The following is a 14,058-nucleotide window of genomic DNA, read 5'->3' on the forward strand; positions in this document are numbered from 1 at the left end:
ATGGTGACATAGACGTTCAAAGGCTCGTTCAAGTGATAATCTTGTAAACTTATTCACTAAGGATTGCCAACATCAATATTTGAGAAGTTGTGATATAAGATTGGAATGCATCGTCTCCGAGATATCAACTAAAGTTTTTATCAGGGGGAGAAAAATATGTGTTGTACTCTTTTCCTTAACCATGGTTTTATCCCAATTAGTTTTCCTGGTAAGGTTTTTAACGAGGCAACATTCAAAGCGTATTAAAAGATATGTGTACTCTTTTTCCTTCACTAGAATTTTTTCCCACGGAGTTTTTTCCTAGTAAGGTTTTAACGAGGCATATTATCTATGGACATCCAAGGGGGAGTGTTATAAAATATTATAGTGTGGATGTCCACTACACCAAGAAGTTACTCTCACCCATTATCTCCATTACTTTCCTCCATTATGAAGATAACCATAACCTCCATACCCTCCAACTTTATAACACCATTATTCTTGTAACCTTTCACTTTCATAACCTCCTCCATTATATTCATGTTAATGTCATGTTTATGACTAACCTTTTGTATGCCTCTATGTTACACTATAAATAGAGGCAAGAGTTCATATTGTATACACTTGAAGACTTGGAATAATAAGAAAAGCTCTCATCTCTTGTTTTACTATTTCTATTGCTATCATCTTTTATATTTCTTGTCTTGTTTTACTTTAGTTTTACAATATTCTATTTCTTTTCTCTCATTTTTCATTTATAGTACTTTAAAAATTTCCACATTCATATTTCGTATCATTTTAACTTCTACTTTTAAAATTTATCTAAAACTTATTTTTTACTTTATTTGAAAATTGATGTTTGATCATGAAAATTTGAAATACAACTTTTCAACTTGAAGGTATATTTCAAATTTAAAAAACATGTTAGTATAATCTGTTTTTAAACTCATTTTTCACTTTTGATATTATATTTAAGTACATTCAAACATGAATATTATTTCAAATATTCTTTTATTTATAATAAAACATAATTTTATTTTCAAATTTTGCTCCATATAATTCAAATACAGTAAAAAAAAATACATATTAAATTCTATGGACAAATGTCAAATATTTTTTAATGTTTAGTTTAATAACAAGTGTTTCACAATTCTTTTTTATTTTAATGATAAAAATAAAAATAAAAAATCGGTTAAAACAAATAGGTAAAAAAATTATTTTCATATGTACAAAATGAGAGAGTAATTAAATTGGTTTCAAAATAAATTTACGAACCAAAAAAAAAAACAGAAAATGATAAAAAAAAAAAAAAAAAAAAAAAGCAAAGAGAAAAACAAGAAAGAGAAATAGGAGGCAAAGATAAAAAACAAAGTATAGGTCCCACGAGTTCAAATATAATAATAATAAGGCTTAAGGCATCTGCGGCTCCTTAAAGTTGTCTGCATATTTCATTTAAACATCTCAACTAAAGGTTGTTCCTATTGAACACCTCTACCGTTCAAAACATGTACCTATTAAATACTTTTTGATGACATGTAATTATAAGTACGCACGTGAAGCCAAATTTTTTTTTGCTGACCAATAAAAAATGGACATATCAACATAAGAAAATTCATAATCTGAACAAAAATTATTTTTTTAAAAAAAAACCCAGTTGTCTTCTCCAACTCATCTTCCCCAATTGAAATTCTCAATTCAAAATTACTTGAACCTCATCGACCAAATTCCTTTGCTACCATCTCTCCACACGCTCCTTTCCCATATAATCCTTCATTCATTCATTCATTCTTTCTAGCATCATTCCGCTATCATCAATATCATCATCGTTGTTCACTTCATCGAAAAAACATCAATAAAATAAATAACCAGTAAAAACACAAAAAGATCAAAAGAGTTTACTGTTAAAGATTTTAATTTGAGTTGTGAAGAGAATTTCTCAAAAATAAAATCAAATTGAGTAAAAAACAATGCTGATCAAACTTCATTTTTTCCGACAAAACTAATACAAATCTGAAGTTGTTTTCTTTTATAATTAAGAATGGAAAGGAAAAAAGGTGGAATAAGGATGGTTATCGGAGTGTACACAATTTTAGTTGTCGATCACTGTGCGTGTGCAGAGGCAAAAAAAACAATAGGGAAGGACAAAAGTCGGGGGTGGGTGGGTTGTTCTGGCAATGAAGAAAAAAGAGGAAGAAAGGTTTTTTTTTTGGGGCTGAAAACATACTTTTTTATTTTATTTTAATTTCTAATTTATTTTTAAATTGTTATTATGGGACAATGCCACATGTCTTTTTTTTTATTAGTTACAATGCCACATCAGCCGCAAGTGCATAACACATCATTTCTATTTTTAGTTGATTGTTAAAATTTGTTCAATATGTATTTTTTTTTTACTAAAAAAGGTGTTCAATTGGAACAAGCCTAAGATAAGGTGTTCAAGTGAAATATGCGGACAATTTTAAGGGGTCGCAGATGACTTAAACCTAATAATAAAGTAATCCCTCATACAAGTAGTGTAAGTTGTGCCTCATCCATAATAAAAATTTTCTGCTAGTCGTACAATTCCAACGTGTTGTATTTCTCGGTGATAAAGAAGGGTGTCAACAACGTAAAATAATGAATATAATTTTATTTTAATAAATATTTTGTTCTAAAATATATTTTCTTATTTTTCTTATAATTTTAACTTTATTTTTTCTTACGAGTATTATTTTTTGTTTCTCTTTCTATTTTTTTCTTCAAAGTTCACTGTCATCTCTATTGAACCTCCTCATTTAATTTCAATGTCACAATTTTTACCACATGTCCACCCTCCCTCTTTTATTACACCTCTCTCTGTCTCTAATTACTTGTTCACTTTTTTTTAGTTATCATAATTACTTGTCCATTTTGACAAATCAAGAAAAGACAATTTTTTACCTATTATACCCTCAATTAATTACTTTGAAAAATGTAGAACTTCTTGAAAATCTTAAAATTTTAATTCATCAATTTCATAATTAATAAGGGTAAAATGGTAAATTCACTATGACAATCATTGTTTTCTTAATATGTGTGTCAATTCAAAAGTCAACAAGTAATTAGAGACAGGAGTATTAGTTTAACTCTCTTCAATTTTAAAACTTTATATAAATAATTTTTTACATTTTGAAAATTTTGATAAACCCATTAGATTTCAAGATGATTATAAGGTATCATTTACTTATTTTATTTGAATTTCAATCAAGCTATTCTTATTTTTGGAGAATTCATTTATTCTTTCAAATTTATCATTTTTAATTTTGAAAGTTATATGAAAACAAGTTAAATTAATTGATGATACCTTTAAAATTTTAAAATTTCTTAGAAAAATAATTAATTTTGTTATCAATAACTCAACAAAGTCTAGAAAATAGTATGATTTTAAAAAAAAATTACCGAAAAAAAGGAAGTTGGCTAAAGAAGAAAAAAAAATGAAAATGGGAGAGGAGCTCAGCTTGAATGTGGGGTGCGGATGAGAGGCGAAGAAGAAAGAAAGAAAATGGGGGTGGGGTCAGCTTGAACGTGGGGTGGGAGGTGAAGTGAAATTTAAGGAGAATTCAAAATTAAAGTAAAAAAAAAATTAGAAGTAAATGAGAAAAAAATAAAGAAAAACCTAAAATAAAAAAATATATATTATACTTCCTCCATTTCATATTAATTGAATTTTTGAGGTGTTTCACTCCCTTTAAGAAAAGTAGATCAAGACATAAATTGAACATAGTTTTCCATTTTTTCCCTTATTAATTATTGTCAAATTTATGATTAAAATAACTAAATATTAATCAATCACTAATTTCAATACTAACTAATGAAGGGTAAAATTGGAAGAACATTCTAAATGTAGTCTTGAAAACTGAACAATTAAGTTAATTTGAAAAGTGAAAAATGTCTCAACAATTCAATTACTCCATGGAGGGAATAAGTCAAATTAATATGTGTCACATAATGATTGGTGTGTGATAATACTTGCTTTTTAAAATTTGAAAGTAATTGAAACGCAATATAATAGTATCATTTCCAAATTATTTAAGTAGGCAATAAAACACCCGCATAATTAAGATGTTTTTTTTTTAAAAAATTCTACACAAATTCAGATACTACTCTATGTCTTTCCTCTATATAAATGTGCATTCCCCATTGATATAGATGCAAATTTCTTACACATCAACTTTGTGAATAGTATCAAAGTTGAAGGATTATCAAAAATGGATAACTATACAGTTGCGCTTGGATCAACTTTGACCTTGAGCTTTTTTTACATTATTATAGCAAAAATATGCAATAGAGGCAACAAAAAATTCCCACCAGGTCCATCACCATGGCCAATTATTGGAAATTTTCATTTGTTAGGTACAAAACCTCATAGATCACTAGTCAATCTTGCACAAATATATGGTCCAATTATGAGTTTAAAAATAGGACAAAAAACACTAGTGGTCATTTCTTCATCAACCATGGCAAAACAAGTCCTTCAAAAGCAAGACTTAGCCTTTTCCACTAGATTTATCACTAATGCCCTTCAAGCACATAACCATTGCAAATTTTCTGTGGCATGTCTTCCTGTTTGTCCTCAATGGCGAACGCTTCGGAAAATCTTGAACACAAATATCTTCTCATCCAATAGGCTTGATGTGAATGAACTTCTAAGGTCTCAAAAGGTGAAAGAGTTGATTGCTTATTGTGCAAAATGTAGTCAACAAGGTAAAGCTTTCGATATATGTCAAGTTGTTTTCAGGACTAATTTCAATTTGATGTGCAACACCCTTTTCTCCAAGGACTTGGCTGACCCCTTTTCGGATTCAAAGGTAAAACTAAATAACATGATTGTGCATACCTTGTTATGGTTTTTTGTATACCAAACGGTACTCCATGCGTCTCATTTTATATGAGTTAGTTTGACTTGATACAAAGTTTAAAAAAGAAATAAAGACTTTTGAAACTTGTATTCTAAAATAAGTGATAGATATTTGTGTGACTTTAAATCATTTTATTATGAGTAAAATTCATATTTCAAAGTTAATATTTCATTTTTTTTTAGATTGACTAAAAAAAAGTGATATAAATTAGAATAGAAGAAGTATATCAAATGTCCTGTTTTGACCCTTCATAATTTTAAAGGTTGAGTTGAAGGATATGATTTGGGGCATCATGGAAGAGGCTGGGAAGATTAACCTAGCGGATTATTTCCCTATACTTGAAAAGTTTGATCTTCAAAAAATAAGGTATCGCACAAATATCCATTTTGGTAAGTTGTTTAAACTTTTAGGTGATTTGATCAATGAACGATTAGAGGAAAAACAAAGCAGCCACGGTGAAAAGAATGATGTTTTGGAAGTATTACTCAACCTCAGTGCAGAAAATCCCAAAGAGATAGATCACAATCATATAAAATCACTGCTCCTGGTTCGTGCTCTTCTATTTTATCCTTTAAATTTTAGAAAATTTTCAACATTTCCTTCACCCCCATCTCCGCCTTGTTAGCAATCTGTGTTTAAAAAAAAACCCAGAATTACTGATTCCAATAAGTATTGCAGAAACACGAAGTAACCAAAGTTTAATAAACCAGTAAGAATAGATGAACATAAATAAATTGACAAAACTAAAATCTGTAAAAAACGTACCACAATCTGGAAAAACAGAATCAGAAAAAAGACCAAGCCCACTGAATGCACAGTGTCCCCTTAAGGAAATTATTCCCCTCTAGTATCTGAGGTTTGATTTGGAATATGTCCTCCCAGGATAGAATGGTCTCAATCACCAGTGTATTGATACCCAAAACTCTGGTGTCAACGAACCACTCAACAACAGTAAAGTACACGAAGAAATTTTGTGCAGAAGAAGAAGAAGAAATCAGAAAAATTCGTAAGGAATAAATCTGAAGAATCAATGTATTTATAGGCAAGAGAAACTGGTTCCGAAAGGTTGCAATCCTTTCAGAATCCACCCAACCATTCATGAAAGTTTGCAACCTTTCAAACGGCCATGGTTGTTTCTGAAAGTTGCAACCTTTCAGAACAATCACTTTCAACTGTGGGAAATTTAAATAAAAACGGGAAAGATTTAAATAAAACGGGTCGCGCGTGGATCCAAGTCGGGTCGGGTCAATTAACTAATTAATTGAATCGGTTAATTAACTAATTAAAACGTTGGCCATTTAATTTAATTTAATTAATTAAATAATTAATTAACTAAAATAATTAAAACAAACTTTGTCCAAAAAATAATCTATCGATCATTTTTTCAAAGTCGAAATCGAGCGAGCGACGACGACGGCGCGAGGGGGTCCCTCTTTCCAACCCTTTTAACAACTAATAGGAGCGTTTCTATATTTAAACTCTCCTATTTTTCTTTCCACCACCGATGAGGGACAAATGTCTTTTCAATAAAGCATAAGAGGACTTTTCAAGTTCTCAACTTTTCAAGTTCCCAACTTTTTCAAGTTCCTCCCTCCATTTTTCATTAACTCTTGCTACATACCCAACACGCCTCCCTGTCTCATTATTTTGATTTAAATTGTCCATGAAGTAAGAAAGAAGAAGAAAATAATAATCGAGAATACACTAGGATTTGTGTTGCTAATTGAACTGGCTAACTGTGTGGTAGAAGATCAAGGGTTAACTACCACAAATAGAAAAGAAGAAATAACATAAGAATTTAACGAGATTTAGTCGGGCCAACTTCCTTAGGACAAAAGTAGATATATAGAGTTGTGCATTATAAATAAGAAGAATAATACAAAGAATTTATAATTATAACCCTTATTTACAAGTCCCAATTATTCCTAAACCTACATGAAAATGGCTTTCTCAAACCTATAAGAGTAAAGAATTTCTTAAACCTATAAGAAAACAATGAGTTTCCCAAACCTACTAGGAGAACTAGTATAGCTAAAATTCACAAAATTCAAGAAATAAACAGCAACTATTTACCTTGACTTTGAATTATCTTTATCAATTGAAACATCTCTCTCTCCTGCCCTCAACCCTAGCAAGGTATTTACTTAGTACTGCACACACTAATCAAACTTAGGCAATGCCAAAATTTATCAGGGAGAAGGACCTAACTTGTCCCTCAACTATTTAATTGGTACAAAATAATCTTTCATCCACATTTTGGGCCTTCAAATACTCTTGACTTTAATATTTTGGCTCCTGAATACTCTAGATATAAATATTTGGCTCATATTTGCTCTTATTTTTAACGGCTCCCCTAAAGTAAAATTATTAAATATGTATTATTATGTTGGCTAATCTGATTGGTTCAAATTTAAGCTCTTCTCAAATAAATGATAAAAACTATATTGGATATACACAAAAGAAAAATTGCAGTACGTACATAGTTGTTTAATTAATCATCTTCTATGAACTAATAATTTGTAAATGAATGTCGTTGTTATGTTTCTACTTTTTTCTCCCTTTAATTTGTTATTAATTGAGAAAATTTAAAATTTAAAATGGTGGACAAGATCCAAGAAGAAAAAAAAAGTGGAAGAGAGAGGAAGTGAGGGTGGGGTGGGGTGGGGGGAGGTGAGCGTAGATAGTAGAGGATTGATCTTTTTCTATTTTTAATTTACCATGGAACCCAAAATCAGACCAATCATACAAGTCCATATATTAATTAATTTCAAATTATTTTAATGGAAAAGGGCCTAAAATACCCTTAAACTATGAGATTTAGTATAAATTTACCCTCCATCCTTCTTATGAGTGTGAGCCATTAGAAAGATTCATTGAATGTCACATCTATCCCTATTATTTTTCTAAGGTTAAGGGATCGAGTTAATTATGAAAAGTCATATGGGACTATGAGAATTGATAGAATATGCAGTGTTAGAATATGCACATCGAAAGCATTATTCAAGATCAAAAATCTTACCTAATAACTAAACTACATAATCTAAATGAATTGAGAGGATAACTTATAACATGTTGAAACTTTTATAAAACTCGTTTAAGAACAATGAATCTAGGGTTGCAATTTTATGCTATTTCCTAACTAATTCTCTCAATCAAGTCTAATGTGGGTAAGTGTTTTTTTTAGAAAATGATGATCCTTTCTTAAGAACCACCACCCCTATTTATACTTTTCAGCAAAAAAAAGAAGAGTTTGAAAGAGAAAACATTATCAGTCATTATCCTCGGCAATGACAATTAACAACCGCTAAACATCATTAAGAGAAGTTAAAATGCAATCAACAACAAAATGTTCTTTTCTTTCTCCTTTTAAGGAAAACGTTTTTCCCTCTTTCAAACTAATAAATTATTTAAAGTCAAAACAATTTATTCCTATAGTATAGAAGACTAGTAAAGAAAATACCTCTTCTAGAGTAATCCTTTTCTTTCCATTGTACACATTGAACTTTAAATTATGGAAAATGTGTGGTTTTGATCCTTGAAGTAAAATATTTAAAGGATTCATTATTTAAAATATTTGAATTTTAAAAATGTCAAGGTTAAAGTATTTTCTGAAAGTAGTTGTTAGGACAACATTGATAGACCTAAGAAGTTCATCGACCCACTAAACTTTTCCGTGTGTATCATACTTGACCTGTATTAGTAACCATTGAAAAAGAGAATAGAATTGAATTGCTAATTAATGAACCATGAACAGAGCAAACGTGATAGTAAATGGGATCAATTTATATATTTAAAATAACTATTTTGATTTTATTTGAAGGGTTGCCAGCCACGGTACCAACCCTATTGTAGATTTACTGTAGTTTTTAAAGTATATGAAACCAAAGAGAGAAAAAATAGAGTATTACCATCGAGAGACGAGAGTATCACAATTTACAGAGTTAATATCTTAAAATGTCACTCAACTTAGAGAATTTAGCTAGTAAAGTCATTGAACTTTGTTTTGTATCAATAAAATCACTTAATTTGTGTATTTATATCAATAAAATCACTCAACTAAATTTATCATTAAATTACTTTTTATAACATGTAAAAATAAACTCCACAATAAATAAAAAATTTAAAACTCAATACAAAAAAATTTAAAGACAAACTTAATTAGTTAAACAAATACTCTTATGATATTACATTACAATAAACAAATATACACTGATACTCAAAACAAATTCACGACGAAAACTCGAAGGTCACAAAATTTAACTTTATTTTTCTACTTCTGTCTACGAGTTTTTATTTTTCTATTTTCAGAAAGTTGTGAGAATGTTTAAAAAAAAATTATGCTCTGTTTACGGCGAATTTCAGAATGCATCGCATTGGTGAGTATTTTCCAAAAAAAAAAAGTGAGTATTGAACTTCCATTTTGTTTCGTTTTTAATGTTTTTTCTATAAAAATATTTGTGGAACACTTTAATTTCATGGAAAATGATAGGTACTTAACTTTTTTCGCTATAAATGATAATTGTATAGCAGGAAATTTCATATGATATTATTTTATATTTATTTATTGAAATGCCATAAGAGTATTTATTTCACTAATTAAATTTGTCCATAAAATTTCTTAATGAGTTTTATTTAATTTTATTTACTTATGGGATTTATGTTTCATGGTATAAAAATAATTTTCAATTTTGTCCAATTTAGTTGATTGATTTTATTTATACAAATACATATGTTGAGTGATTTTATTGATACAAATGCATGAGTTGAGTGATTTTATTGATATAAAATAAAGTTTAATGACTTTACTAGATAAATTCTCTAAGTTGAGTGACCTTTTAAGATATTAACTCCAATTCACAAGAGGGGGAATGAATTTGAAGGAATGAATTGTAGATTATGTAATTTATTAGTTAATAATTGTAGATTATGTAATTTATTAGTTAATATAATTGTATTATGTGATTTTTAGTTAATAATTGTAGATTATGGAATATTTTATGCTTTCACAAGTATTTATGAATCTTTCCATTTATTTAGTTCATTTTAACCCCATATATTTCAATCCAAATAATATTTAGAAAAATTATTGGCTCATATATTTATCATCTTAATCTATTTTAACTCGTTCAAATTCATGTCAATCTGCCTATACCCCTAATTTATACTTTAAGAGAATTATTAAATATTACAGGACTTATTTTTTGGTGGTACTGATTCACCAACAACCACATTAGAATGGGCAATGGCAGAAATACTAAGACAACCAGAAATTATGAAGAAAGTCCAAGTTGAGCTTGTAGAAGTCGTTGGAAAAGGAAAACCAGTAGAAGAATCAAATATTCCTAAACTCCCTTACTTGCAATTCATTGTCAAAGAAACCTTAAGACTGCACCCACCAACTCCATTTTTAATACCCCGAAAAGTGGAGCAAGATGTTGAACTGTGTAACTATATCATCTCGAAGGGCTCACTAGTACTAGTTAATGTGTGGGCAATTGGCCGAGATCCTACTTTTTGGAAGGATCCTTTGGTATTTAAACCCGAGAGATTCCAAAGTTTAGAAGTGGATATGCGAGGGCAAGATTTTGAATTGATTCCTTTTGGTGCTGGTCGAAGAATATGTCCTGGTTTACCATTGGCATTGAGATTAGTCCCAATAATGTTGGGTTCACTCTTGAATTCCTTCAATTGGAAACTTGAAGCAAACATTGAGCCAAAAGACTTAGACATGGAGGAAACATTTAGTTTCATCTCATCCAAAGTTCATCCTTTGCGAGTTATCCCATCTCCTCTTTGATGTTTGTACAATGTAATAATTGAGTGCACGTAAGATTTCCTACTGTTGGTTTTTCAGGTTTATTATTTTTGGTCCTTTTCCTTTTCAAAACAAAATAAATTTTGTATGTTTTACATTTTTTGGTTCTCTTTTGCACTGGAAAGTGTCATTTTTTTAATAAACACCTTGTCCGTTAATTCACGAAATTTGGAGAAAAGCGACTATATAGAGTTTAATTGATTGTCCACTTGACATTTAATTTTTCAAATGGGGACATATATTCGTCTCCTTAGGTTATCTTTCATTTCTAGCATATTATTTCTTCCTTTGTTCGTGGAAAGCTTTTGATCATGTTTCCTTGTCAAATTGAAAAATATATATTTTGTTTTTAAAACGAAAAATGATATTTGGAAATTAATAATGTTTGGTTATGACTACAAATTGGAGTTGTTTTTGACTTTTTGTGAATAGTTTGGTGATAAAAAAAAGTAAAACAACATTTTGTTGGTTTTTTACATGTAATGACCCAGTCGATCATTTTTAAAAAGTTTCGTGAATTTATCATTTTACCCCTCCCGATTTCGACCCCGAGTCTTTTATATTGAGTTTGAAAAGTTGATTTCGAACTTTGAGTTAAAAGTTGAGAATTTGGTAAGTTTGTGATTTTGAAAGGTTAAGTTGCTTAAAAGTGGTTTTTGGAGTCTTTTGGAGTTTCAAGTGTCGGAATGAAATTTTATCGATTCTATCAGTCCTAGAATGTGGAATCTGGTCTAAGAGAGTCGTCGGTTTTAGATTCAAATCAGTCTTTTTGAGGATTTGAGATCCTAAGTTAGAAAACTGTGGAAATTTAGCCTTTGGATTGACTTTGATCAGCATTCGGGATTTAGATGCTCGGATAGGAGTTCGAGAGTTTCGTTGGATTTGGGGGATAATTTTATGCTTAGGTGAAGTCTTGGTTAATTTTTTAGAGGTCCCGAGCTTGTTTTAACCTTTTTAGGCATTATGTTAGTTTCTTGTGACTATCACAAGTTTTGGGTCAAGGAGACCTCAGATTCGTGTTTCGACAGTTCCATTGAGTCTGAAACATTGAGTATAGTCGATTTTCATAGATGGTTTAAGTGCACGGGGTTTCGAACGAATCTCAAGGGTCCCTTCAATGATTTATGTTTGGTTGTGTTTATTTTGCTGAGCCTACAGACCTCGTTTTTGGGAAGACTTGTTCGCTTAAGCTAAGTTCGCAGAAGCGAATGAGGCTTCGCTATTGCGAGAGGCACCACTTTTTGGGGTTTGCTTTAGATAACCGCTTAAGTGCACTTGGATCTGCTTTTGCGACATCAGAGAGGGTTTTAGACCTACCCATTTCAAGGTTTTAGCCCAATTTTCCATTTTTGAGCTTGGTGTAATCCTTGGAGGCAATTTTGAAGAGATTTGTTGCGCTAAATCTTTTGAGTAAGCTTTTGTGACCCTAAAACTTTATTCCCTTTGATTATTTATGGATTTTAACATCAATACTTAGGATATTGATTGGCAAATGACAAGGTTTTTCAAAAACTTAAGTTCTAAACTGAAATGGAGATTGTGAATTGATTTCAATTCATTTTTCAAAATGATTTTCACCAATGAGTTCCAAATGTCTTGGGTAATTTCTTCAAGTAAAGATTTTCATATTCAAACCTCATCTTCGGAATTGGATTTTTGAGTTGATTGACCAATTTTTCAAAGTATAGGATGTGGGTATTATTGTTTCCCAAATCTTATTGTGGTTACTTGATTGAAATAGATTGTGTGGCTTTGGACGTTGTTCGGAAGGGGAAGACTCAAGTCTTGTATTGACTATTTGATTGAATTAAGGCAAATGATCTCTTAAACTTTGTAAATCTAGTAGAATCATGTATTTCTCTTCATTGTCTGTGTTAGAGAGTAATGAGAATGAGATGATGGATTCATTGTTCCACTTGATTAATCTTAATGAACTAAAAAGGGATTAATTAAAAGACAACGGTTGATCATTATGCTTTGTGAATTTCCTTGTTGTGACCCCTATTGCTTGAGTTGTTGTCTCTTCCTTATGAGGTGAAATTGCTTATTTTAATTGATTGTTGTACATCGTGATGAGACATGTGATATAAAGTCGAAGAGAAATGATTCCGGCTAGTGAAGTGATATAAAACCGATGGAAAATGGTTTCGGCTAGTGATATGATGTTGAAGGGAAATGATTCCAGCAAGTGATATGAAATAAAGCAGAAGGGAAATGGTTTCGGCTAGTGATGTGATATAAAGCCGGTGGAAAATGATTCCGGCTAGTGAAATTGTGCCAAAAGGGAAACGGTTCCGACAAGAGTTGACTATTGTAATTGATCTACTTGTTACTTGTGATTGATATACTTGTTACTTCTGATCGATCTATTTGTTACTTGTGATTGACATACTTGATTCGTGTTGATTGTTGAACTGTGACTACTAAACTGTGTGGCTAAGCCTTGTGAACTGTTAGGTTGGACTGATTTCTTTGCAAGTTGTAGTTTGAGGAGGTCCGGTTGGGATGAAATGAGTATTCGATTTCTAGCTAGTTTTTTCTTGTTTATTAGGTTGCTTCATAAGTACCGTGTTGGTTGATACTTACTCCTTGCTTCTACACTTGTTTAGGTTCTGAGCATGGCACCGAGTGATTTCTCTTCTTCTTCTTCTTCTATTTTTGAGGCTTGTTAAAGGACTTTGAGAGGAAGTTTCTTGTCATCCCGGCGGGCCTTGTTGTTTCTTATGTTATGCTTTGTTCTATTTGACAAATAAAGACATTGAGACTTGTAGTTATATTTAAACTCTGCACTTTATGTATTAGTGGCTTGTACACGTGATAATCAAGTTTTGGGGTTATAATAGAATGAATAAGTTTTTCACTTTTATCTTGGCTTGCTTTATCTTTCCGTATTTCTTTCGTTTCGTTGGATTGAGATAGAATACTCAACCAAGCATTCAGCTCGATGGATTACTCCTGCAGCAGATAGTTCTCAGCCACAAGGTTGCCGGTATGCCCCAATGAGAAGGTACTCTCAAATCGAATATCTCGTGGCACCACATCTTTAGATGCCTTGGTGGGAATAGACAAATGTCATCACGTCCATTTTTGGATCGTGATAAAAGTAAATGCCTTTATATATATATATGTGTGTGTGTGTGATCTTGGGCATATTCATATGCCTAATTACTACAAATTACCCATCTTTTAACGGGAGTTTAAAGACATTCACTAATCTAACTAACATAAGAATTGCGATGATTGCATACTAACATACATAATTAGCAATTTTGCAGGGTTCCTAAGGGGTTGAAGATGACAAGTGACGCCAGGAGCACAAGCTGGCGCGGCGCCCCAACATCATTGGCGCAATAACGACACGCCAAGGCCCAGTTTACTAGGGCTGCA

General features: G+C 31.0%; 1 protein-coding gene across 1 annotated transcript; it reads left to right on the top strand.

Annotated features, from left to right (window-relative positions):
- Nucleotides 1–4,253: 4,253 nt before the first annotated feature.
- On the top strand, nucleotides 4,254–10,687 carry LOC125866394 (geraniol 8-hydroxylase-like). The gene is made up of 3 exons (XM_049546793.1): nucleotides 4,254–4,805; nucleotides 5,119–5,403; nucleotides 10,048–10,687. The coding sequence occupies exons 1-3, from the start codon at nucleotides 4,404–4,406 to the stop codon at nucleotides 10,651–10,653; spliced, it is 1,293 nt and encodes a 430-aa protein (XP_049402750.1). The 5' UTR covers nucleotides 4,254–4,403; the 3' UTR covers nucleotides 10,654–10,687.
- Nucleotides 10,688–14,058: the final 3,371 nt, after the last annotated feature.

Source organism: Solanum stenotomum, chromosome 5, assembly GCF_019186545.1.
Source record: "Solanum stenotomum isolate F172 chromosome 5, ASM1918654v1, whole genome shotgun sequence".
NCBI classification, from domain to species: Eukaryota; Viridiplantae; Streptophyta; class Magnoliopsida; order Solanales; family Solanaceae; genus Solanum; species Solanum stenotomum.

What these genes read in the sequence shown, in the direction of transcription:
- LOC125866394 (XM_049546793.1), top strand. Translation starts at nt 4,404, where the DNA reads ATGAGTTTAAAAATAGGACAAAAAACACTAGTGGTCATTTCTTCATCA. An exon ending in ACCCCTTTTCGGATTCAAAG is followed by an intron (nt 4,806 to 5,118) that starts GTAAAACTAAAT and finishes ATAATTTTAAAG; the next exon opens with GTTGAGTTGAAGGATATGAT. An exon ending in ATATAAAATCACTGCTCCTG is followed by an intron (nt 5,404 to 10,047) that starts GTTCGTGCTCTT and finishes TAAATATTACAG; the next exon opens with GACTTATTTTTTGGTGGTAC.